Source organism: Panthera uncia, chromosome D4 (assembly GCF_023721935.1).
Source record: "Panthera uncia isolate 11264 chromosome D4, Puncia_PCG_1.0, whole genome shotgun sequence".
Lineage (NCBI taxonomy): Eukaryota > Metazoa > Chordata > Mammalia > Carnivora > Felidae > Panthera > Panthera uncia.
The window spans coordinates 77736494-77763458 of record NC_064807.1 but is presented as its reverse complement, the minus strand read 5'-3'; the positions used below and the strand labels follow the sequence as shown (position 1 = coordinate 77763458).

General features: G+C 44.1%; 1 protein-coding gene and 1 non-coding gene across 5 annotated transcripts in view; both read left to right on the top strand.

Moving 5' to 3' along the window:
* FBXW2 (F-box and WD repeat domain containing 2) overlaps positions 1-15556 on the top strand; it is a 32776-nt gene extending 17220 nt beyond the window's left edge. For all 4 annotated transcript variants that reach the window (XM_049627993.1, XM_049627971.1, XM_049627978.1 and 1 more), the window contains 4 exons: positions 505-638; positions 2954-3040; positions 3910-4079; positions 10658-15556. In XM_049627993.1, coding sequence (XP_049483950.1) covers positions 505-638; positions 2954-3040; positions 3910-4079; positions 10658-10946 — 680 coding nt within the window. In that variant the 3' untranslated portion in view covers positions 10947-15556. The remainder of the gene's footprint in view (positions 1-504; positions 639-2953; positions 3041-3909; positions 4080-10657) is intronic.
* A 5677-nt stretch (positions 15557-21233) lies between these two features.
* On the top strand, positions 21234-21318 carry TRNAH-GUG (transfer RNA histidin (anticodon GUG)). The gene has a single exon. It is a non-coding gene; the product is annotated as a tRNA-His (tRNA).
* The last annotated feature ends 5647 nt before the right edge of the window (positions 21319-26965 follow it).

Here is a 26965-nt window from a genome sequence, read left to right as displayed (position 1 = left end):
CGTTGAGATACTTGTGTGTCTTTTGTTTTTCTTGTTACACTGGCTTTTCTTGATTATGGGTATTGTTTTCTTGATTATGGGTATGATTCTTGAAGTTGAGTCTCACTGCAACAAATAGTGCGCATCTAAGCAGGGCCACCTATGTTCCTATTTTCCCTGCATAAGCTGGATTAGCTTTGTGTCGGATCAGGCAGGCAGTCCTGAGTGGAAATGCCATTATCTCCAGTACTGCTTTTACCTCTCGCTTTAAAGCTAGCACAAGTGTAAAAGATTGCATTACTCCAGGGACGTTCCATCCTTAGAATAATCAGCTATAATAATAACAAGAATTTTGAACGGGATATATTTTTTATCATAAAATTCTTAACTGAGTAGCACCATTCTTAACAGTAACTGTGGTTGAGGAATTATATCATTGAGCAGCTAGGGAGAATGAATGTTATTGAACTCTATTATAAAAGACTCTCGGGCATGTTTTAACTCTGTGTATGTTGTATATACTAGTGTTTAGCGTTGACTACAATGATGAACTGGATATCTTGGTGAGTGGCTCTGCAGACTTCACTGTGAAAGTATGGGCTTTATCTGCTGGGACGTGCCTGAACACACTCACCGGGCACACGGAATGGGTCACCAAGGTAGGAAGACTTACAGGAGAAATCTCGACATCAGGCTTTGAAGGGGTGAGGGAGCTGGGGGTGGGGTGGAGGATGCTGGGTGCTGCTTTGTAAGTGGTAGGGGAGCCATAAGACGGAGCAGGTGCGCCCACAAAGCGTGATGGCCAACAACAGTGACCAGCAGGTAAGAGGCACTCAGTAAATAGTTTAACAGATGAATGGACTTACGGACATGGAAAAATACTCACAATATATTTGGTGGGTAGAGGGAACAAACACAATAAAACTCTACTGTAGAGTAGGATACCAGTTTCTGAATAAATACGTTCATGCACCGAAATGTTGAAGGTGGTTATTACTTAGGAACTGTGGGTGCTTTTTTCCCTTTAGGATAAACATATTTTTTAATCAGAAAAGCAATTTTCATGTTAAAAAAAAAAATAATTGCAAGAAGTGGGACAAAGAAAAAATGTATAAAGTCCTTAAAAGAGTATTGTGGTGTTTACTCATTTTCAAAAAAAGATGGCCGTGAGGATCAAATGCAATATTAATCATGAAAATGTCATGCAGAAACACTTTTCCTGAGCTTACCAGGTATTTCTGTGAGGGCTGGAGGATACAGGAGTGAACAAAGCAGACCCAGGCTTGATATGGATGTTAGCCCAGTAGGAGAAAGAGTTGTTAAATAGTAATTTCACAAATAAATATATAATTACAAATTGTGTTAAGTGCCATGAAGGAAAGAGTGCAGTGTTCTGTGAGGAAGGCTAGGAGGTATCTAAACTCTTTCAGGGGAGAGCTTTTTGAGAAGGGACAAAATATGAAGAAATCGGAGGTAGCTGTGTACAGAGTAGTGGAGTGTTTCCGTGTGCACAGGGTATGCCCAGGCCCTGGGCGGGAGAGAACCTGGACCATTTGATGACCTGAAGGCCAGTGGAGCTGTGCTGGGGTGGTGTGGGAGAGGTGGCCATCGTGTGTGCCTTCCTTGGCCGTGTTAAGGATTGTGCATGTCCTACATGTAGCAAGAAGCAGTTGGGTGTTATGAGCAGGGAGAAAACAGCCGCTGAGTGAACAGTGGGTTGGGGTCGGGCACAGTGGACACATCGAGGCCAGTTAGGGGTTTGCGATAATCTAAGCAAAAGATACCTGTGGCCCGGACCGAGGTGGCAGCTCAGAAAGAGAACACACACGAAGGATATGTCTTTAAGGTAAAGCCAAATGAACGTACCGACTCTTGGGGAACAAAGAAGAAAGAATCTGATGTCCAGTGGGTTTCAGGTCGGGTGGGTGAATGTGTTTACCTGAAATAGGTGGAGCTGGAAGGAGAGCAGTTGGTGAGAAGGTCAGTAACAGCACTGAACTGTACTCTTAAAATGGTTGAGATAGGACATTTTATGTTCTGTATCTTTTACCACAGTTCTGTATTGGACACATTGAATATTTCAGTGGAAAAGTTACATAAGACAGTTTGGTGTGGTGTTAAAAACACTGGAGTTGGGGCCAGGATGCTGACCGTGATGTTTTAGGCAAGCTGCCCCTCCCTTCGGGGCCTGACTTGTATCTGTTAAATGTTCCTATGAATTCTGAGTGAGGTCATGGCACGGAACCCAGCAGGGTGCGTGCGGTTAGTAGGTCTGTGTTTCAGTTGAGTCTGCAACCCGGGCTTCGGAACAGGTGAGCCTGGCCACCTCCTCACTTTGTGCTGACTTATTACAAAATAACTGGCACCTAAATGTCTACAGACTATCCCCAGTGCTAATGGATGGCTAGCTCTTATTTCATCATCATCGTCATCATTTAATTGTTTTATTTCATTTTCATTGCAATTGTGAGATCTAATACATGCCTCGTCCCCTATTTTAAAGATGAGGAAACTGAGAAACAAAGGTGCTAGACGGTCTTGTCCAAGGTTGCAGAGTCAGTATATGGCAGATTCTGGTCCCAGGTCCAGTGCGTTTTCCCTTACAATGCACATGCCCGTGCTCCTGAATACAGATTATTTGTAACTATTTCTAGGTTTACGGACTGTTTTCTTTCCTGTTCCTCACACTTTCTATGAGGTCACATTTTACAGTTTTTAAAACCATTCCAAATGTTTGCTTCCAGATTAAAGTTGAAATTAAATGCTGCCATCATTAGACAATTTTAGATCCTGCTGAAAATATAGAGACTGTGGTTGTACTAACTAGAGGCTAACTTGGTCCTAGAGTTACAGCTTAGCTGTTCTAGCGTACCAGCTCATTTTGGGCTCTTTTTCCTATTTTAATTTTTAAAAAAAGGAATCTAGAAACAGTTTTAAAAGGATCTTTCTGTAACATGGATGTTTATATTTCTAGGTGGTTTTGCAGAAGTGTAAAGTCAAGTCTCTTTTGCACAGCCCTGGAGACTACATACTCTTAAGTGCGGACAAATATGAGATCAAGGTGAGGTTTTTTTTTTCCTCCATTAATTTGCCTCATCAAAGAAAAACTGGCAAATACAAGGAAATTAAAATGGTGTAGCACAGGGGGAATATTTTAAGGGAAGCAGGAATGTCTTAGTATAAGCCATCTTAAACCCATTGGAAAGAGAATTGCTTGTTAATTCTATGTACAACGCAGTTTCTAACCCTGATTTGCAAGCAAAGAAAAAAGAAAACACAAATTTATCTTCACATTCTGTTTTCTTAAGACACATCTCAGGGTGCCTGGGTGGCTTAGTCGGTTGAGCATCTGACTCTTGATCTCGGCTCAGGTCATGATCTCGCGGTTCGTGGGTCCCGGCCTCACACTGGGCTCTGCACTGGTGGCGCGGCGGAGCCTGCTTGGGATTCTGTCTCTTCTTCTCTCTGCCTCTCCCCAGCTTGTGTGCTTGCTTGCTCGCTCGCTCGCTCTCTGTCTCTCTCTCTGAAAATAAACTTAAAAAAATAAAAACCACACATCTTGTACCCACTTCAATTCTTAGATCTACACTATGAAAACGAAGATTTACTTGTATAATAAAAACAATTTGCAAAAAGTTTACAGAGCGATCTTATATACATTCTTTTTGCAGTTTTTAAATTGTTTTGTGTGGTAGGCATCTTCATTTTGGGAACTGAGGTTCGGAGAGGGTACGGATTTTACCCAAGATCACACAGTACATGCATGCAGCATCAGAACTAGGACCCATGCCTCTCAACTATAAAACTTGTGGCCTTTCTCATGTACTTCACTTTATATTGCCTTCAGCAACCATAGGCCGCATTGTGTAAGGGTAAGCTTGTCTATGGTGATGTGATTTGTCATCTTGTCTAATATTCTTTTATCTGTAGATTTGGCCGATTGGGAGAGAAATTAACTGCAAGTGCTTGAAGACATTGTCTGTCTCTGAGGATAGGAGTATCTGCCTGCAGCCAAGACTTCATTTTGATGGCAAATACATTGTCTGTAGTTCCGCGCTGGGTCTCTACCAGTGGGACTTTGCCAGTTATGATATTCTCAGGTAATGTTTCCTATCTTTGACGGTCTGTTCTCTTTTTTCTTTTTCTTTTTGTTTGTTTGTTTGTTTGTTGTGGTTTAATAGTAAAGTCAAGACTGAATATTTGGATAAACCAGTCAGTAGTTTGTGTTTGGGAAATGTTTACTACATCAGTTATAAACAGGGTTATATGCCGAAAATCACACACATAAAAATATTAAAGGCAATAATTAGAGTTTCATGCTAGAACCTCAAAGATCTAGGTTCTAATCCCTCCCCTTACTTCCCCCTTTCAGAGTTTAACATGCTTTTCTGGAAAACGAGAGGCTTGGATAAAAAGAACTTTCAGATCTCTAGTTCTAATATTTTTTTAAATATATTTGTTTAAAGTTTTAGACAGATAAGGTATATTTAGTAAAATAACGATTTTTAAATTAAATTTCTTATTTTAATTCCAATACAGTTGCCATGCAGTGTTACTACATTGTACACCTGAAACTACTGTATTTCAATTCCGTGCAACACCTAGGGCTCATCAAAACGTGCACTCCTTAATCCCCGTCACCTATTCCACCCATCCCTTCACTCACCTCCCTTCTGGTAACCATCAGTTTGTTCTCAATACTGAAGAGTCTGCTTCTTGGTTTGTCTCTCTCTCTTGCTGTCTTTTCTTTTTCCTTTGCTCATTTGTTTTGTTTCTTAAATTCCGCATGTGAGTGAGATCATATATTTGTTTTTCTCTGACTTAGCATTCTACTCGATAGCTCCATCTATATAGCTGCAAATGGCAAGATTTGATTTTTTCTTTTATTTATTTATTTATTTTTAAGTTTATTTTGAGAGAGAGTTTGTGATCAGGGGTGGGGCAGAGAGAGGGAATCCCAAGTAGTCTCCATACTCAGCACAGGGGCCCAACATGGGGCTTAGATTTCACGACTGTAAGATCATGACCCGAGCCCATCATGAGTAGGACGATTGACTGACTGAGCCACCCAGGTGTACCAAGATTTGATTCTTTTTTATGGCTCAATAACATTCACGTATACACACACACACACACACACACACACACACACACACCCCACATCTTCTTTTCTTTTTTTTATTAAAAATTTTTTTTTAAACGTTTATTTATTTTTGAGACAGAGAGAGACAGAGCATGAACGGGGGAGGGGCAGAGAGAGAGGGAGACACAGAATCCGAAACAGGCTCCAGGCTCTGAGCTGTCAGCACACACCCCGACGCGGGGTTCGAACTCACAGACCATGCGATCGTGACCTGAGCCGAAGTCGGACACTTAACCGACTGAGCCACCCAGGCGCCCCACATCTTCTTTATCCATTCATCTTATCGATGGATACTTACGCTGCTTCCATAATCTGGCTATTGTAAATAATACTGCAGTAAACATAAGAGTGCATGTTTCCCTTTGAATTAGTATTGTTGTATTCTTTGGGTAAATACCTAGTAGTGCAATTGTTGGATCACAGGATAGTTCTATTTTTAACCTTTTGAGGGGTCTCCATACTGTTTTCCACAGCAGCTGCACCAGTTTGCATTCCCACCAACGGTGCACAAGGATTCCGTTTTTCTCCGCATCCTTGCCCACACTTGTTTTTTCTTATGTATTTGATTTTAGCCCTTCTGACAGGTGTGAGGTGATATCTTATTGTGGTTTTGATTTGTATTTTCCTGAAGATGAATGATGTCGAGCATCTTTTCATGTGTCCATTGGCCGTCTGCATGTCTAGTTCTGATATTTTTTTTTTTTTAAATTTTTTTTTTTCAACGTTTTTTATTTATTTTGGGGACAGAGAGAGACAGAGCATGAACGGGGGAGGGGCAGAGAGAGAGGGAGACACAGAATCGGAAACAGGCTCCAGGCTCCGAGCCATCAGCCCAGAGCCTGACGCGGGGCTCGAACTCACAGACCGCGAGATCGTGACCTGGCTGAAGTCGGACGCTTAACCGACTGCGCCACCCAGGCGCCCCTAGTTCTGATATTTTAAATTCCACTTCCTGGTCAGTGAAATTCTGCATTAAGGGATCAAGTGACCTTCTGTTGACTAGTAGAAAGATGGAGGTATTTAGAGAAAAACAGAATTTGTAGGATTTCTCTTCAAAGAAATAAGAAGAGGTCCGTGGACAAAATAATTCTGTGATACTTTAAAGTACTGCATACTTTAGACCCTTCGTAGTTGTAAGCATGCTGGAGGCTGATGGAAGCCAGTGCCGTATGGTGATGAAGAGAACTTACTTTGGTGATAAGGCTTGGCTTAAAATCTGGTGCCATCTCCTATGAGCTGGATGATTTTATGTAAGGTTCTACCTTTCTGTGCCTCAACTTCCTGACCTATAAAGTGAAGACTAAACGGAATACCTGTAACGAGGACCAAGTACGAGACCTGGCAGATCTTTATTACCAATAGCTCTGAGAGGCTCTACACAAAGAAGCCTGTTTGCATTTGTTTAACCTCCTGTACCTCAGTCTCATTGTATACAAAGCCCTTTTTTTGAGGAACACCTACTAATGGTTCAGAGAATTAGTGCTCCACAGAATGGTTCAGGAAATGCTGGCTTGGAGTTGTACCGAAAATTGAATGTTCTCGTCATTGTTTTTCTCCATGACTGTTTGAGGGCAACTGGTATGGGATCTGTCATGCTAGCCAATAGGACTTTGTCAGGCCCGGTCTCTCTGGTCAGACAGTTATAAGTAACCCCTTTTATATCTTCCCGGAATCAGACTTAATATTTCTAACCAATTAGCTTTCCAAGCTGTCAGAATCATTTCTAGAAATGATTGATAATTATGCTTTGAGGAAAAAAAAGACTGGAATAGATCCTGGAAAACTTTAGTCTATGCTTTTCATTTCATAGATGGGGAAACTGAAACCAAGAGAAGGTAGGGGCCTTGTGCAACATCCCCCTAATTTACCCTAGTCCTGCATCTGTTCATCCTTCTTTCTGTCCATCTGTCTATCCATCCATCTGACATCATCCAGTAGGCATATGCTTCAGGTACCAGCAAGCCAGAGAGAAGGAACTTTTGAAAGAATGTGATACTTTGCAAAAATCCAAGTAGTCACCATGGGAAAAATCTGATCTTTATTACAGTTTAGTATTGTTTTTGTTTTGAATCAAAATTTGGATAGGAGGGATGCAAAGGTAAGGTGGAATGCTTAGAATTTCTAAAGGTTTTATTTTGATCCCACATTTACCTTTCTCATGTATGTATTTCTCTTACTCAGAATGGCTTAAAGAGTCCAGAGTTCCAGAAGAAAGTTGTGTTAATTTTTGGTATTCAGATACACTAGCTTTGAGCAATAAACCTACACATTTGTTTGCTGCTAGGAAGTGTTAAGTTTAGATTTTTCTTTTTAAAATGTTTTTATTTTTGTTTATTTTGAGAGAGCGCATGCGCGCACCCACAGCATGGTATGGGCAGAGAGAGAGGGACAGAGGGAGAATCCCAAGCAGGCTCTGCGCTGTCAGCACAGAGACGACGTGGGGCTTGATCCCACGAACCATGACATCATGACCTGAGTTGAAATCAAGAGTTAGACACTTAACCAACTGAGCCACCCAGGCACCCTTAGATTTTTCTTTGAAAGGGGGCCATTTTATTTATCCACGGGATACAGGTGTGCTGTTTCGAAGGGACACATGCACCCCCATGTTTATAGCAGCACTATCCACAATAGCCAAAGTATGGAAAGGGCCCAGATGTCCATCGGCGGATGAACGGATAAAGAAGATGTGGTGTGTGTGTGTATGTATATATAATGGAGTATCACTCGGCATCAAAAAGAATGAAATCTTGCCATTTGCAACTACGTGGATGGAACTGGAGGGTATTATGTGAAGTGAAATTCGTCAGTCAGAGAAAGACAAAAATCATTTGATTTCACTCATATGAGGACTTTAAGAGACAAAACAGATGAACGTAAGGGAAGAGAAACAAAAATAGCATAAAAACATGGAGGGGGACAAAGCATTAAGTGACTCAAATATGGAGAACAAAGCGAGGGTTGCTGGAGGGGTTGTGGGAGGGGGGATGGGCTAAATGGGTAAGAGACACTAAGGAATCTACTCCTGAAATCATTGTTGCACTATATGCTAACTAATTGGGATGTAAATTTAAAAAAATAAATAAAATGAGAACAAATTAAAAAAGAAAGGGGGACATTTTATGTCTTGCCTCCTCCTCACCCCCTGCAACACAAATAAACCAGCCTCTTTTGAAATCTTAGTGCAAGTCCTGTGGCCTCTGTTGCTGAGACCAGGCAGGGCCACTTAGCTGAAAAGAAGCAAAGCACACGTGGTAGCATGGTGCTCAGGAAATCGGAGACAGGCCGTCTCTTGGGCTAAGTTAACTCACTACAGCAAGCAGGGTGATTTGGGTTCCAGGGCCCAGAGGGCACGGCAGGGATATCTGTTTACAGTTCTAAAGTAATCAAAGTTAAAGGGGCTGTGAGCCTGTCGAGACCTGCATTCCCCTCTGCAACATATTTGTGCTCCAGTGGCTGGAGTCTGTTCATCTTCACCAGGCTTGGGTCCTATCTGCTCGCCACCCGGTTACCTAAGTTTCTGGTTGTTTCCTGCTTTGCATTGGTGACGTGGGACTTACTGGACTTTTCTGCTGTTTTCCCAGTTTCCTTTGGATCTCTTTCGTAGGAGTTGTTATTTACCCATGTTCATTGCACCACTGCTCTATTTGTTAGCAGATATTTATTGAGCACCTACGTATGTTTTTGGCATTGGGATATGTACTGGGAACCTGCAGAACTACTTACCAAACTTGTAGAAATTACTAACCAGCAAGAGGGAAGACTGACATTAAATAACTAGGTGTTTTAGTGGTTGGGCTAAGGGCAACACAGTATGGGGTACTTTGAGACCCCCACCTAGTTGAGCAGTAAAGGAAAGCTTCTTTGAAGAAGAGGTTTGAGCTGAGCCCTGAAGGATGAGTGTCTGCATTAACTAAGTGCCAGCCGATGGTGTGCAATAAGGAGCATTGTAGACCGAGTGACCTGGCTGTTCAAAGGCCCTGAGACTGAAGGAGCCTGGTGCCGGAGACATGAGTGCAGTAGAGAACCACCAGAGGGTTTAAAGTTAAAAGAGGTGTTAATAGGATTAGATTTTAGAGTGAGATTAGCTGACTAAAAGGGGCAAAGAATAGCTGTGGGAAGACCAGTTGAGACTGTTGGCAGCTCAGGCAAAGGATGACATCTTGGATCAGTCGTGGCAATTTCGCTAATAGCGAACAAAGTAGAAACTTTAAGAGGTAAAATCAGTTGATCTTGGTATTGAATTTGTTGCTTGAGTGAGGTGGAGAGTTCGGCGGTTGTCATGGTTTGTTACCTGAGCAACTGGGTGAAAGAGCAAGGAAGGAAATAAGGAAGAGAAACAGGGTTGGCCCACACTTCAGTTTTGGACAGGTTGAGTGTGGGGAATAGGTCGTCTTCACTACTCAGTCCCCTCCCTTTCCAATGTCCGCTGAAATCTGCTCGGACCCTAGTTCTGTCTTCTAGAGGTCATGACGTCTGGCCTCACATGTCCTTCACTTCGTACGTGTGGGCGGTGATCGTGTATAGTTTCCCTGTCCCTGCCAGCTCTTTTTTCTCCCCCTGTCAGCTGATCTCCCTTGTGTTCTTTCTTTGTCCCAGTTACCAGGCCCTGCCTGTTCTGGGTGAGCTCTCGGGCACACGCTAGTTGGCAGTGTCCTTGTTAAAATGCGGGTCAACCCGGCCTTTCACAGGCCCCCCCCCCCCCCCCCCCACTGTTCCAGAGCAGGGTTTGCGCATCCTTCTCTCACAGCTCTCTTCCTGGTGCCTCCAAAGAGGACGTCAGCTTTCCTTGTCAGTCTTGGTGCCTCACTAAGTGTGCAGACGACAGAGACTGTGTTTTTTTGTGCGTTTCTTTTGCTGTTTGGCTGGGCCTCTCCCGTTCTGTGCCTTTGTCGTCAGTGTTTGGGGAAGGTGAGGGGTGCCCTCTCTACAACCCCAGTCTTCCCTAACAATTTCTGATGCATCTGTTGTTAGTGTTTCTGGATTATTTAGGAACACCTTGGTTCTTCTGGCCTCTGCTGGATTTAGAGTTGGCTACCTGCCGAGTAGAGTAGCACTGGAGCCACCTGGTTTCCAGTCTTTGTTCCAGGCACAGGAGGCTCCCACAGGCCAGTGTTCTAGGGTTTGATGAATCCATCTTTTTACCTAGTGGTACGAGTTGAGTCTTGCATTCTAATTCTCCCTGGTAATCCTTAGCCACAGTATGGACCCCAGCGGGACTTCAGTTTTCACCTAAGTGAGATAATCTGTAAGATCCTTTCCAGCCTGGGTGGGCATCTTGCGCCTTCAGAGATACGCATCAGACACTGCCTTTTCCCTTACGTGCCGCTGTTATCGTGTCAGGGTTCTTCCTCTTCCCCCTTTTTAAGTAAGCTCAGCTTTTTGTCTTTTCCATTTTATTGAAAACTTTCATTTAACTCTCTACATTTTCTTGAATTTTGTATTGGTTTTTAATGTCTCCAGAAAAGATTACAGTGGCAGAAACAGAAGTAAAGTTGCCTTCTGGTTCATGTTTCCTAACTCTCGTCTTTGTAGGGTCATCAAGACTCCTGAGATAGCAAACTTGGCCTTGCTTGGCTTTGGAGATATCTTTGCCCTGCTGTTTGACAACCGCTACCTGTATATCATGGACTTGCGGACAGAGAGCCTGATTAGCCGCTGGCCTCTGCCAGAGTACAGGAAATCAAAGAGAGGCTCAAGCTTCCTGGCGGGCGAAGCATCCTGGCTCAATGGACTGGATGGGCACAATGACACGGGCTTGGTCTTTGCCACCAGCATGCCTGACCACAGTATTCACCTGGTGTTGTGGAAGGAGCACGGCTGACGCCACAAGCTTACCACCGCTGACTTGACTTTGGGTGCCGGGGCTGCGGGTTTTCAGTGCAACCTCTGTGGCAGCCGACTGCATGAACCAAAGTTCTCACCTAATGGTATCATCGCGCAGTGCACAATCATTTATCCATGTTTGCCAGGGGGCCAGGGCTCGGGGCGGGGGAGGGCTTGTTTTATTGACATACAGCACAGCATGCTAGTGGGGGTACGCCATTGACTTCATTTGTACTTAGTTATGTTGGTCAATAGAAGAGGATGCATTTTGGGTTTCATCTTTCTTGAATATTGGTTTTAAGTAAAGAAAGTTAAATGGCTCATTAATCTGCTAATTGGTTGCCTATAAAAACACATTCAGTCTGTTATTAAAGCTTTTTACCATCGCCTTTTTTTCTTTTGAAGTTGAAGCAAAGGTGCTATGATGTTGTTCCAGCAACTTCTCTCACGTGGGGCTTAGCTTTTATAATAGCCAGTGTTACAAAGACCACTGAGTCCTGTGACATTCATAAACTCTCCACCACATACCAGTTCTAAAGAAGGTCTGTCTTCCAGGGCGTATCAAGTTCTATAAATTGTTCACAACACATTCTAAACCCTAGTACTTGGCAGAGTCAGGGTTGGCCAGGTCTGAGATGTAAGGGAGTTCTGTGGTTTTCGTTTCCATGTGGAGCAAGCTGGCCATCGGTCCCCTGCCGCCTGGGTGAGTGCACACAGGTGACTGGTACAGTAGAAAGGGCGCTGAGCTGGAAGGTCGAAGACTGGCCCTGTTACCTAGGAACCCTGTGACCTCACTATATCACTTCCCTGGGCCCCATTTTCCCTGTCTGTATAGCCAGGTGTTAAGCTAAGTGATTTCTGAGGTTTTGGTCCTGCATCTACTGAAGTGTGGGCAAAAGTTGGTATTTCAGTTTTGTCTGATTCATGGTTTCTTTTGGGTTGAAGATAATAGTTAAATGAAATCATTGGTACGGAGTTATTATCTATAAGGGAGTCAGATGGACCCAGGGGAAATGTAGAAAATATAACAGATTCCCTAGAATGTTAGCATTTGGATGTTAGCAGATTGGATGTTAGCAAGATGTTAGCAACTGGATGAAATGCTGAGGAGAATCTTGGTTCTTTAAAAAGACAGTGGGCTGTCTTCGAAGGAAAGGTACCTGAACCTACCTTGTTCTTCCTCCTTTGCCTCTAACTTGACACGTGGCTTCAGGCTGGTTAACTTTTTATCTCTGGGCCTAGATTAGGGTTTATAAACTCAGATGCCCAGGGCAGCCATGCAGATAACATAAATGGCTGAAAGGCGTTAGGGTTGTGCTGAATCACGGAAAGCGTATTTAATGGGGCAGTTACTCAGCTCTCAGTGGTGGTGGGTCTTCACGATTTCTTTAAGAGGGAGTAGAAATCCAGATCTTTATTTGAAACCTCCTGATTTTTGAAATGTTGACAACTAATTGTTGATAGTGTAAAATACAATGAGCTAAACCAAGCATGTCTATGGGCTACCAGTTTGCATCCTCTACCCTGTCATTCCTGTAAAGTTCGGTAATTCTGTGATCCGCAACGGGAGTGTTTTGACATCATCGTCACAACATTAGGGACAAAGTAGAGGGAGTGAGCTGTAGGACAATTCAGCTGTTTCCCATTGTGTTACAGGAAAGTGAGGGGGCGCGTTTCATCCGCGGGCCAACAGGAAAGTAGTTTGAAGGTGAACATACGAACTGGAACCCCATTTGCAGCCTCCACCTGGGAATATGTTATTTGTTCTTGCTGACGCGAATATGAAAGCCTGTCCGTTTTACAGGTGGGAGAAAGGCTCCCGGCAGAGCTGAGAATGATGCCAGCCCTGGTGGGGACCCAGCCCTCCCACATTCCGCAGTAGCACAGAGCCCGACGGTGACCTCTGAAGGCCTTCGTAAAGTTAATATTCTAGAGAATTCGTGTTTGGCTTCAAGGACAGGTTTAGTTAATATTCTTGTTGAGACTGTAAGGGGATGAGGTAAAAGGGTAATGTGTTCTCCATCCCCAAAGGCCATGGGTTCTGTGCGTGGGCTCCGCTCCGTCTTCCAAGAACCGGAACCAGAATTGCGGCCGGAACCGATTTCACAGGGGCCTCAGGAGACTTTGGGCGGTGATGAGGGCAAATGACTTTTTCCTCTTCCTCCAACCTGAACAAATAACTGAGATTGCAGATCTGATGGCCATCCCTACGCCCACCTCACTCCCAGATATATCCAGCAGGAATTATAGTCATTTGTGGGAATTTTTTTTTTTTTTTAATGACCAACCTGGCACTTTTACGGCACGTCCCATTTCAGTTTTCAGTGGACACCGAAGTTCCCATCAGGTAGCGTGGCGCAGCTGGTTGGGACAGCAGTACTTGAGGCAGTGGTTGGAGTCCTCACTTAGATTCCTCCTCACCAAAGGCCTTCGTTCCACCTGAGCGGGTTATTTCAGTGCTTTATAGATGCCGGATTTAGCCATACAATGGCCGGCTTTTGTGAAAATGAAGAGCTAACGTGTCCTTTGAAAGAATAAAGCAAACTGGAGCATCAGAGGGTGGGGAGGAGGTAGCTAAAGCTGTAGTTTCTTAGTCCCCTTTCATTGCCTTACAAGGTTGTCTTCCCCGCGCCCTGACTTGTGCTCCCTTAGCTCGGAGGGGAGGCAGCTGCCTTTTCCTCTTTTGTGAACATGCTCGTTTCTGAAAAATTCGCAAGTCCTGAGCACATAGACTCCATCCTTTCTTGATGAGCGTTGGATTTCTTGAGTGAAGATGTGTGGTGGGAGGGAGGGGCTCCTCACCTCTCAGCTCCATAAGGGTGGGGCTGGGGGTCCAGGAGAGCTGAGGGAGTGGGAAGTTCTAACATTCCAAAGCAAAGTCATTTCCTCCAGCCCCGTTGTTTGCAGTAAGAAGTCAAATTCGGCAAAACTGATACCAGGCTGACCTTCAGACCTGTCAGAGGAATAGGAAGGAAGCCTTCTTTTCAGGGGTGGGTCTAGACTTTGAAAAGTTCCATGGGAAGGTGCACACGTTTGGATAGCTTTTTGTAAGTGGAAGGTAGGGAATAAATACTGTTACTAAATTTTTGATCGCACCTCATTTTTCACAGTTAAAAAAGACTCTTGTGGCCATTGCAGACATCGGCGAAGTGTGGATGAGGGTGATGTAATCATTCCAGTGTTTGCGCTCGGGAGAGTGGTCACTGCTCTGCATTTGTAAAACCCCTTCAGGAGAAAAGAAATATTTTTGTAAACGGTATCATTTTAGACCAGAAGTGGCTTGTTCGGTTCGGCATTTCGACCTAACAGAAATGGCAAAGGATGGAGGTGCAGCCGGGTTTTCCGCCGCTGCTCTGGCCAAACGCGGCCAGCTCCTTGAAGCGGGGACAGTGCACCCTAGCTTCTTGGGGGCCTGGAGGTGAAGCTTCCACCGCCACTCACTCTACCAGTCTCGGGGCCTCCGCTTGGCCTCTGGCAGGCCTGGGCGACCTGCAGGTGCCCTCCTCAGTCGGGAAGCGCGCAGAATCAGATCACTGCTCTAGGACGCCGCCTGGGGCGGGCCACACGGTCCCCTTTGCCTTTAGGGACACAGGATTTGTCAGGGCAGGAGGGAAGCTCTTGAGGTCTGTCCCCGTGACACAGCCTTCCTACCTGGTTATGCCGGTGCTGGCCACGATATTTGCAGGACACCCGAGACACCCCAGAGGATTACGCGGCCCCCAGACAGAGTGTGATGGCAAGAGCAGGTTAGCGTCTTGGGCAGAAATGCCCACTAGGTGTCTTCGGCAGCGTGGGAGCAGAGGGTCGGTCCCTTGTGCCTACTCTAGGAAAGTGTTCCCCAGAATGAATCCTCCGGTGGAGTCCTGGGTAGTCTTTGTACCACTCCCTTATCAGGCTGAATGATCGTGCTCCGTTCAAACGGGTGTTGGCTGTCGAGTTGTTTCAGGGTGTCTCCGGTCTTCCTACGACAGGGGACTTCGGTCGCTTCCAGTTAGTATTACGGTCCTGACGAGTCGTAACCCCGTGCTGTCGTCACCGCCTAGAGAACCCAGCCACGTCTGCGCTTCATGAATGTGCTCAGAGAAAAATGTTTTTGCATATTTCAACCTGGAAAACTATTAACGCAGATGACAAAAGCTCACAATTACCCTGTGTCCCTCTACTCACATTGTGAACAGACGCATTTCGACTAATTTAGACTTCGTACTCTCGACGAGAGCGCTCAGGTTGAAAAAGGCTGGTCTCACCAATCCGACGTCTGTAGCAACGTGGTCAAAATGTATCTTCTCATGTTTCACTAATTTGATGTCTATTGTGATCTAGGGGGAAGGAGGTGAAGTTTGTATCTGAAGTGTCTGTGGGGTGGGAGGAGAAAGGGACTGCGTGAGCAGATAGTGGAGAGAATGTGGGACAAGATGTCTTTAGAAGATGAGAAGTTACTTTCACGCATCGTATGGAAGCATTCTACTGTGAGTGATTGTGCTAACTATAAATCATTGATGTCTATACATTAAGGCAGGTTCTCTCAATTAGGCAACATTTGGTTAGTCAAGTCCAAGTTATTGTTTGTACTTGAAAGTAATAAAGCTGCGTTTCCTTAAAAATACATTCTGTAGTTTTAAGACTATTTACTTGCCTTCTTTCCCCAGTGAATTCAGGTGGGGCTTTGCGAGAGTTGATCGCGTTTTAGAATGTGTTTTTTAGAAATGGAACTGGCTGTCGTGTGATCTAAAGCGACTCTGTTCCTTTGCTGTTTCTGCACGTTCTAGAACGTAAGCCCAATAATATAACAATTTCTGAATGAGATCCAAGAGGGAAACAATACGTTGAAAAATCAAATGCAAGGAAAGAATTTTGGCGACCTCCATGAGTAGATACAGACAGGGGGAAGTACCATGAATGCAGGTTGCAGAGCTTGGGATTCTCCCTTCCTCCACTATTCAGCCCATCTCCTAGTTGGGTCATTCTTCTTCATTTCAGTTTGTAAGGCCCCTTGTTGTTCACCAAACATCATCCTGTACCTTTGATCCCCAACGACACCATCATAGGGCAGGCTATCCTGTTATACAGAGAAAATTGAGGCCTGAAAAGTGGCTAATTGCTTGGAGGAGTAGTGAGCGGTGATGAGGGGGTTGGGGCCCAGAGTTTTAGCCTCCACAGACCCAGACCTTAGATTTTCCCCACCTTTCCTTGTTTCCCTTCCCATTCTCTCCCTACTTCAAGTCTCTTGGATCCAAACCTGGACTGTTCCCTTCCCCCTTCATCACTTGCGTGTGCCTTTCCACCCGTTCACACTCTGGAATGCTTCCGGGGAGTCTCGCCAACCGCTCCTTCAAGCACATGGCTCCTCTGTTCAAACCACCTCAGTGAGTCACTATTACCAACAGGGGTGGGGGGTGGGGGGAAGAGGGTCTAGTCTAGATGTATTAACCTACCCATAATTGAGTCTCAACTCATCTCTTCAGTTTTTGATTTCTTTTCCTGGCTTTGCACTTTGGGTCTTTTCCCAGCCTCATGGAAAAACCCCCATTGTTCCTTTCTACCAGCCCTAGGGGCAGCCTTTAGGATCCCACTGACCTTCCAAGATCTTTAAAGCCTCAGCTAACCAGCATCCCTCAACTCAGCCTGACTCAACATTTTTGCCTAGGGTAGTTAGTTGTGCAATCTGTTGGCAGTTCATCACATTGTACCTTTTGCAACTGGCAAACCATTGACTTTCACCCTTGATCCATAACTTTTTCCAAAGCCAGGTGAATGCCTTATCTCCCCAACAACAGTGTAAGGTTGTTATTATCTGATGCTCAGTAAGTTCTTGGGAAGATATTTTAATAAGTTCCACGGATCATCTTAGGGGATATGTTAACTGGTAGAAAAATAACTTTTGAGAGGATAAGAACACTGAAGCAAAATGAAAGACCAATGACACAGCTCTTCCTCTTAGACTTTCCTGTTCTGCTGTGTCCTATGAACATCTACACTGTTCTGAGAACATTTGGGCAGAATGTTTGATGATCATTGCGTGATTAGACACAGGCAGTCCTTTCCAGTGAGATGTTCCTGTCCTTTGCACTTGAACCACATGTTCTCAATTTGTGGTAAAGATAATCCAACAATAATACAAATTTATAGAGAAAATTACCCAGAACTCCTGTATCATAACAATTTGTAATATTCTCTTCTAATCCTTATGCACATAAGTATGGACTTACATGATTGCAAATCATTTTTTATTGTGCTGTCAGAAATGTGCTTGAAGTCTTTTCAATTAGCAGAATCCTTTGTAATATTCTTTTATTACCATAGTTTGCAAAACCATTCTTGTTTTGATGAATAATTAGGTAGCTTCCAGTTTTGCTTTTCAGATAATGCTACAGAGAACTTCTTTGTGCATATTTTTTTTAGGACAGGTTCCCAGTATAAGACTCGTCGGTAAAAGCAAAGGAGAATTCTTAACATTTTTTTGGTCACAAACATGGAAGGGCACATACACCTTCCATATAGTATATAGTTATAAAGTGAACACCTGTTTAAGGACTGTCAAAGTCAAGAAAGGTCGTTCCTGGCTCCCCAGAAACCCTCTGTGTCCAGGAAGGAACACTTCATGGCTTTTGCATCATATTTATCACATGGCTTTCCAAGTGGGTTAAAAAGATTTATGGTGTCACCTTGCTGGATTAAATACATGTTTCGCCACAACATCATCAGTTTTGAGTGGTTATTATTTTTTTTTATTAATAACATAAGTTTGTTATTACATATCCATCAGTGTGGTGCTCAATACCACTTGAAACATGCATATTATCCTAGAGATGAATCCATTTTCCAGTGCTTTTTATTTGAAACACATTACCACAAAGCCATTATAAATTACTGAGGAGGTATTCATTTAAAAAAATAACCAATAAAATCATACTGCCCATATGAATCAACTCTTGTTATTGGACAAGAGTTTAACAGTATTTAAACTGGTAATTCCTGTGTTAACTGGAAAACATCACAGATGTATTGCCATAATTTTCTTTTATATTTATGTAGCCTACATAGCTTGCAGAATTTTATAAAGTCGTTCATTATTGTGGCAGGTAGTTTAAGGCACAGATGCTTTGAGTGACTATTTTAAATATGTTTGCCAATTTAGTAAATATAAAGAGGGCATCTCAAGCTTGCTTTAATTGGCATTTCTTGTCTTTATGTGAAGACAGAAAACAGATTTTTTTATTTTTTTTATTTTTTATTTTATTTTTTTCAATATATGAAGTTTATTGTCAAATTGGTTTCCATGGCAGATTTTTTAATGTATGATTATTTGTATTTCATTTGAATTCTGTCTGCATCTTTTATCCGTTTGCTTTTATTAACATTTTCAAGTACTTGAGAAACATTGTTTGAGATGAATTAAGGCCACAAATAAAATTTCAGCAATCTAGGCATCACTGATTTAGAAATAATAATTAAGCCCAAGGCATGTGTTGAAAGCAAACCTATCAACAGTCACTATTTACATCCCAGTAATTAATGTGATACGTCACGAATATGCCTGGTCTCTCTCTCTTTTTTTTTTTAAATACATTTTTTGATTTTTTTATGTTTATTTTTGAGAGAGAGAGTGTGTGAATGGGAGAGGGGCAGAGAGAGAGGGAGACACAGAATCCGAAGCAGGCTCCAGGCTCTGAGCTGTCAGCACAGAGCCAGATGTGGGACTCGAACCCATGAACTGGGAGATCATGACCTGAGCTGAAGTCAGACACTTAATCGACTGAGCCATCCAGGTGCCCCTCTTTTTTTTTTTTTTAATTTTAACTTGTTTTATTTTTTATTTTTTTAAATTTACATCCAAATTAGCATATAGTGCAACAATGATTTCAGGAGTAGATTCCTTAGTGCCCCTTACCCATTTAGCCCATGCCCCCTCCCACAACCCCTCCAGCAACCCTCACTTTGTTCTCCACATTTGTGAGTCTCTTCTGTTTTGTCCCCCTCCCTGTTTTTATATTATTTTTGTTTCCCTTCCCTTATGCTCATCTGTTTTGTTTTGTTTTTTTTTAATTTTTTTTTTTTAACGTTTATTTATTTTTGAGACAGAGGGAGACAGAGCATGAATGGGGGAGGGTCAGAGAGAGAGGGAGACACAGAATCCGAAACAGGCTCCAGGCTCTGAGCAGTCAGCACAGAGCCTGACGCAGGGCTCGAACTCACGGACCGCGAGATCATGACCTGAGCCGAAGTCGGACGCTTAACCGACTGAGCCACCCAGGCGCCCCTCATCTGTTTTGTTTCTTAAAGCCCTCATATGAGTGAAGTCATATGATATTTGTCTTTCTCTGAGTGACTAATTTCACTTCGCATAATACCCTCCAGTTCCATCCACGTAGTTGCAAATGTGCCTGGTCTCTTAAGTAGGTCTAGTAAGACCCGGAAACGCAGAAGAGAGCTCACCAACAATACTGGATATGTAATGGAACCCTATTTTCAATTTGATATTTTCCTAATGCAGATATACCACAGGTGATCAGTAGTATTTAAAGGAAAATATGGGCAATCATGAATCAAGTTTTTCTCCCAAAATGAACTATGCTCGAAATTTAAAATGAATAATTAATCCAGAAGGCAACCAAGTGCAGATGCCAAGAACATAGTCATCCTAGTGTTTTATTTTTACTCCTGCAGAGTCAGAGAGGGGTGACAGGTGTACTTTTGTATCTCAAGCCTCAGTGGGTTCAGAGATTTTTAATCTGAGAGTTTTAGGAGAGCAGACATTCCTGAGTTTGGTGGTTCAGCAGATTTAGCCAAGTAATGCAACTCTTGAGCTAGTTGATCATTCAAGCTTTAAGGGCACAAAGCTTGAAATTTATTTGAGACAGGATCAGAAAAACAAAACCACTCGAAGGCTGCATGTCAGGAAGAAAAAATGGAGAGGTAGGAGTAATAAACCGAGTGTTACTCATTTCTCTCCCCACCCCCCCCCCGCCACTACTCCCCTATGAGATATGTCTGGATCACAGGAAATCTCTTTTTTTAAAGTTTCTTTATTAGAGAGAGAGGTGGGGGAGAGAGAGAATCCCAAGCAGGCTCCACACTGCCAGGGCAGAGCCCTATGCATGGCTCGAACCCACAAACCATGAGATCAAGACCTGAGCTGAAATCAAGAGTCGGATGCTTAACCAGCTGAGCCGCCCAGGCACTGCATGGAGAACGGGGAATCTCTTATTCTTCTCTGTGCCCATAAAACTGGTACAAAATACACTAAACATGGGGATGTGTGGGTGAATGTGTTTTGGGTTTATCTACATCGACTTCTTGTAATTTAAAGTTCTCAAAGTGTGTTTTCTCCCAGCATTTCAGAATTACCTGGGACTGGTTAGAAATGCAAATTATTGGGCCCCACCCCAAGGCTAAGGCCTCAGAAACTCAGGCTGGAGCCTGGGCAGATGATGGTGATGCCCACGAAGGTTGAGAACCACTATTATCTAACCTATTCTGCCACCTAGTGGAATGTGTGGGAATAGCATTTGGCAACGAGTGGAGTACATTAATTATATTAAGAACTATTTTGCACTTACACGGCCACCCTGAACGTGTTCTAAAACTGGAATTGCCTTCTCCTCATTTCCAGTCATCATAGGGCATGTCATTTCAAGATATCAGCAGGCAGTGTGTTTAAACTTGTCTTTGTTGTTTTATAAGTGCCTTTAAATTTGTACTGAAATTGCTTTTATCACACACTAGAATAATGCACAGCTATTAAATAATGCTAGGAAGAATAATACATGGGGAAATGCAAAAATGTGCATGGAAAAACAGGGTTAAAATGGCATACAACATTATTCAAACTAAATCGTTTAAATACGCATAAAAACAAAATGAAATATACCAAAAGGGCAATCGTGGTTCTCTCTTGGGGATGCGATTATAGGTAAATATTTTCTATATGCTTTTTTTTGGGGGGGGGGGTATTTTCCAAGTTTCTGTGATGAGTATGAATTATTTTTAAGAATAATTAAAATATTTTTTTCAGTTATGTAATACAGCTGCAAGCATCATTTAGCCCAAATTCCTTCTTGCAGGAAATATGTATGAAGTCCTCATACCAGGCATTGTGCGAGGGCCTGGGGAAACAGAGGACATGTGCGTAGCCTCTCGTCCTGGAGCTCGGGGGTCATATGCACATAAAACCCAAGGGGTGTAATGAAGGAAGCACACAGAAGGGAGAAAGGCTCTACTTAGGGGTGATAACCAAGATTTCCCAGAGGAAGTAGCTCTCCATAAAGTTCCCAAGCTAAGGGACGCCTGGGTGGCTCAGTTGGTTGAGCGTCTGACTGTGGCTCAGGTCGTGATCTCACGGTTCATGAGTTCGAGCCTCACATCGGGCTCTCTGCTGTCAGCGCAGCCTGCTTCAGATCCTCTGTCCCCCTCTCTCTCTGCACCTCCCCTGCTCACCCTCTCTTCCTCTCAGAAATAAATAAACAGCAACAACAAAAATTCCCAAGCTAAGGATTCTAGATCCAGATGCCCTGTAAGTTACCAGCCTTTGTTAGCGGGCTCTAGGATATGTGTGGTGGGCTGGATTGTATTACTCCTGAGGGTCTCTGTAGTCAACACAGGAGCACATCAGACAGTGCTAGAATTTGGAGACAAGATCGTTAAGCAATTGAAATTCAACACAAAAAGAGCAGGCTGTTGGTGGTACAGCCATAGTTTTTCAGTCTCCAAATCTCCACATAAAAACAACACCCAAATAGCAAAACTGAAAACCCAGACAATACTTAAAAGTAGGTCACAAGGTAACCCCAGGAGCCCCCAAACACAAGCAGGTGAGGCAAACCAAAAACTGCCACGAGAGCAGCATTTGTATAGGAGGAAAAGGAAGGTGCAGGGGTTGTACGTGGTGGATGTGAGAACAGGAGAACCCAAGACAGGCACAGGTGGTCACAGAAGAGGGGCAGCCAATCTAAAAATGTTGGCTGAAGGTGGGAGAAGTTTTGTCCTCTCCCAACAGTGGGTTCATGTGAGGACCTACTGGAAGAGCACCTGAAAGGGCTGGAGCAGGGCAGCCCTTATAAGCTCATGAGACTGCCTGCCTTCTTCTAGGACAAGATCCCACCCTGGGGAAAACACTCAGGACTAAAATCAGAATTGAGCAAGACAGAGATGGGAGAGATTGTATTACTCTTGAGAGGCTTTGTAGGCAATGTAGGAACATGTGAGACACTACCAGAATTTGAAGACAAGGAAAGAAAGAGATGGCCCAGACCCAAGAAAGGATAAGGACAGAGGCAGGAAATCCCAGAAAGCAAGCTACTTTATTTTTAAACACATACAAGCAGCAGAAGAGGGAGCTCTATGGTGAAAATCTTTCCTGAACATAGCCTTGATCCAAAAAGTCAGGGAGGATCATTTCACAATGACACCAACAATAGAAAAGTACCAGGGCCAAATTCCACACACAATTATGAACAGCAAAGGGACCAAAGGGAAGCAGAATACCACCCCTATAGACCATGGAAGCACACCAGGGACACGTGGTTAAAAAGAGACCCAAACCATAACATATTCAAAAATGACAATATACTAAGCACCTGAAGCAAGACTGGAGAGAACTGCATAAATTGGAATTAGAAGAACTCAAAACTGGAATGAAGAATTCAGAAAGGAATTCGAAATTTGTTTAAGAAATGAAGGCTGAACCCCAAGTGGCGTAAGGGACTAAACCCAGCAGATAATACCTTAACAGATGGTGAAGAAGAAAAAGACGTGCAAATAAAAAGAAAATGAAGAATGGGAGAAACAAGACAAGAGAAAGTGACACGTATCCAAGGCATGCAAAGGAGAACAGACACAGAGGTAACAGGAGTCCCTGATGAAGAAAACCAAAGCAAGGCCAACACTCACAACTGTAATTCAAGAAAACATCCCGTTTAAACAGGTTGAAACCACATATTGAAAGTATACTCAGTACCTGAGAATATAGATGTATATTCTATATATTATTTGGCTGGTGAGGGGAAGCATCTCTTTCAAACTATTCTTTTTAACGTTCATTTATTTTTGAGAGAGAGAGAGAGAGAGAGAAAGAGCGCGAGTGGGGGAGGGGCAGAGCGAGAGGGAGACCCAGAATCCGAAGCAGGCTCCAGGCTCTGAGCCATCAGCACAGAGCCCGACGCGGGGCTCGAACTCACAAACCATGAGATCATGACCTGAGCCGAAGTCGGACGCTCAACCGACTGAGCCACCCAGGCGCTCCAGGCATTCAATTCTTTTATACATTTTTTTTTTAAAATAAATGGTTGCATAATCAGTGCTTTTGAAAGCATAGACGAAAGATATTATGTGACAAATCACGGACACTGACAATGTTGACTTGAAAAGCGATTGAGGAGAACTGGGCTCTGAGTGTGCAAAAGTTTTAGGAGTATCTGAATGCTACTCAGCAATAAAAAGGAAACACTCTCAGCACATACAATGACGTAGATGCACTTCACAACAATCATGCCTAGCTGAAGTCAGCTGTATACAAGAGAATGAAAACTATGTAATTCTATTTACACAAAATTTTCTGTATAAAACTGACCTCTGGTGGCAGAAAGCAGATCCCTGGTTGTCGGGGGATGGAGACAAGAGTTAAGGGTGGGTTGCCAGGGGCAGGAGGAACCTTCGAGGTGGGGAGGAGATCTTCATGATCTTGATTATGGCGGTGGTTTCACAGACGGATACTTAGGTCAAAATTCATCCAGGGGAGCCTGGGTGGCTCCGTCCGTTGAGCGTCCGACTCTTGGTTTTGACTCAGGCCATGAGCTCATGGTCCGTGGGTTCAAGCCCTGCACTGGGATCTGCACGGACAGTGCAGAGCCTGCCTGGGATTTTCTCTCTCTCTCTGCCCCTCCCCTGCTGTCTCTCTCTCTCTCTCTCTCTCTCTCAAAAAAAAAAAAAAAAAAAAAGAATAATAATAAATAATAATAATAAAAATAAACTAAAAAAAATTAAAAAAACCTCATCCAGTTGATTATTTCAAATATGTGCGGTGAATTGTATGTTCATCATACATCATGAAAGTTGTAAGATCGGATTTCCTGTTCTTGCTTTATATTTTTAAACGCCTTATTCTCCTAAATGTGTTTACCGTGCATATTCTTGGCCAGTCTATTCCAGTCATTTGGCTTCAGACGGTGGGTGTTTGTCCTGGGAGACATTTGTTCCCCTTTTACTGTGGTTGTGCTTCACAGGCGGCTAATTAGTTTGGTCTGCGAGGGCACGTTCCCTTGACATATCCCTGCTCTGTGATGTTTTGGGGGAAGGGCAGAGGACCAGGTTCTAGTGTCTGCCCCTCCCACTGGGGTTAAGGTATGAGGAGGCGTCAAGCCCCAGCTCGCAGAACCTCAGGACCCTCCAGCATCACTCTTGATCTCTCTGGTTTAACCCCACCGCTCTAGGTGGGATGAATCCCCTGGTTGGGGATTTGTCTTTCACTTCACGGGAAGCAGCAGCAACAGTGGGAGGAGGCGGTCTCTCTGGGGTGTAATCTCTAGCTCCATTTTATTTTTCTTCTCATTGGAGCATTTTGCTTTCCTCACAGGCTGACCCATGTGGCCTGCCTGTGCTGCTGGTCGCTCATGGGAAAAGGCGGGCAGTGGGTGTCCCAGGACAAGGCAGTACCCAGCCTTAAAGGCCTTTCTTCCGGCCTGTCCTCTTTCTGTGCCCTCCATCTTTCCCCCAGGGCTGCTGGCTGCCCCCCCACCCCCCCCCCCCGGGTCCCAGGTGCAAACACCAGTTCCAGGCAGACTTCTGACTCCCCAGGGGCCTCTTCTTCTATATTGTTTTGCAAGCTCCTCAACCCTGTCCTCCGCCCTTGCTCAAGGGAGAGAACCCAAGTTTGCTATCTTAATACGCACCCCATAACTGATTTTGTCTGCTTTAAAACCTTTAATATTCTTTGAAGACGTGGTCTAGGTCTGAAAATCCGATTCTGAACATGGTAAGAGAACACTGAAAAAAATAGTAAGAACTACAGAAAAGTGGGAAATAGTTTGCTGATTCCATGGCCAGAAGAGTAAAGAGCGTGTAGACAGTGTTTTGTCAAACAGTGTCTACCCATTTATTTATTTATTGCCTATCTTCTCCCAGATGAGGCTGGGGCTTCTCCTGTCTTGTTCAACAAGGGGCAGATCCCCAACACCTAGGATAAGATAAAAGTTGGTGCAGAGGAGGCCCTCGTAAATAATTGCTAAAGAAATTGCTATTTCTATCTGTAGCTATGTGATATTCTGCTTTGAAATTTAGTAGCCTAAAACAATGGCGATTTGTTATTTCTTACCATCCAGTGGGTGGACTGGGCCTTCTGGGCTCCCCTGGTGGCCGGTGTGGGGATGCCTCACCCACACATCTAGGCCTTAGCTGGGGCAGCTGGGCCTCTCTACATGGTTTCTCACCCAGGGCTTCTGTTCCCGATGCAGAAGCTTTCCAAAGGGCAAAGGTAGAAGCATCGAGGCCTTGAGATCTGGGATCTGGAACCCCACAAGTCACTTCCACCATGTTCTTCTGGTTAAAGCAAGTCATGAGGCCCGCCTGGAATTCAAGGTGTAAAGAAAGAGACTCCACCCCTTGATGGGAAAGGCTGCAAAACAGTATGATCCTGCCTTTCCTTCTGCCACATTGCTCCAAAGTTTGTAAACAGAGGAAGAATAATCGGAATTGTCCACCGTTGGCCAGCTTAGTGCCTGGCACCTGGGAAGCCCTCACTGTTGGTCCAGTGAATGAAAGAATGTCATGGCTGGTTCCGTTCCCTTCAAAAATGGACTGCTTCTTGGGACACATTGGCCGATATTGCCCCCGAGTGGAATTTGAGGATTGAGGCCAGGGTAATTCCTTTCTTGGAAGATTGAACTGTAAGATTCCAGTTTACAGGTTAGGACAGGGGTTTCTAAACTTTAGCATAGGTATGAAACGTATAGAGATCTTATTAAGAACAGAAGATTCTGGGACCCCAGCGTGGCCCAGTTGGTTAAGTGTCAGACTCTCGATTTTGGCTCAGCTCCTGATCCCAGGATCGTTGGGGTCAAGTCCCACGTTGCGCTCCGTGCTGAGCATGAAACCTGCTTAGGATTCTCTGTCTCTTTTCCTCTGCCCCTCCCCAGCTCATGCCCCCCACCATCAAAACAACAACAACAACAACAACAACAACAACAACCAGAAGATTCTGACATCCATTTTCTTTAAAAAAAAAAAATTTTTTTTTTAATGTTTATTTATTTTTGAGACAGAGAGAGACAGAGCATGAACAGGGGAGGGTCAGAGACAGAGGGAGACACAGAATCTGAAATGGGCTCCAAGCTCTGAGCTGTCAGCACAGAGCCCGACGCGGGGCTCGAACTCACAGACCGTGAGATCATGACCTGAGCCAAAGTTGGATGCTTAACCGACTGAGCCACCCAGGCACCCCTGACATCCATTTTCAAAATAAATCTGACAGTCTGACAACTGATTCAAAACAAAAACAAAAAAGCAGAAGCTTCTTGGATAGGCCCAAATTCACTGAGTCCTAGGCTTTTATGAGGGCTTTGTGATGAGTGGGTGTTGGGGGTGATGGTGCCCTGGAGGGAACAGGGCCCTAGGTTTAAGAGCAAGGAGACGTGAAAACAGCGCTGCTCCTCTCTCGGTCATCCCAGGAGATCCACTCACTCTCAGATTCTCAGTTTTCTCATCTGTAAAATGGGGTTGACAGCCATCTTAGAGGCTTGTTATGAGATTAGAAACAGTGCCTCATTGGGGCACCTGGGTGGCTCAGTCGGTTAAGCGTCCGACTTCGGCTCAGGTCATGATCTCACGGTTTGTGGGTTCGAGCCCCGCGTCGGGCTCTGTGCTGACAGCTCGGAGCCTGGAGCCTGCTTCGGGTTCTGTGTCTCCCTCTCTCTCTGCCCCTCCCCTGCTCACGCTGTCTCTCTCTGTCTCTCAAAAATAAATACATAAATATTTAAAAAATATTTTAAAAAAATTTAGAAATAGTGCCTCGTTATGGTGCATAAC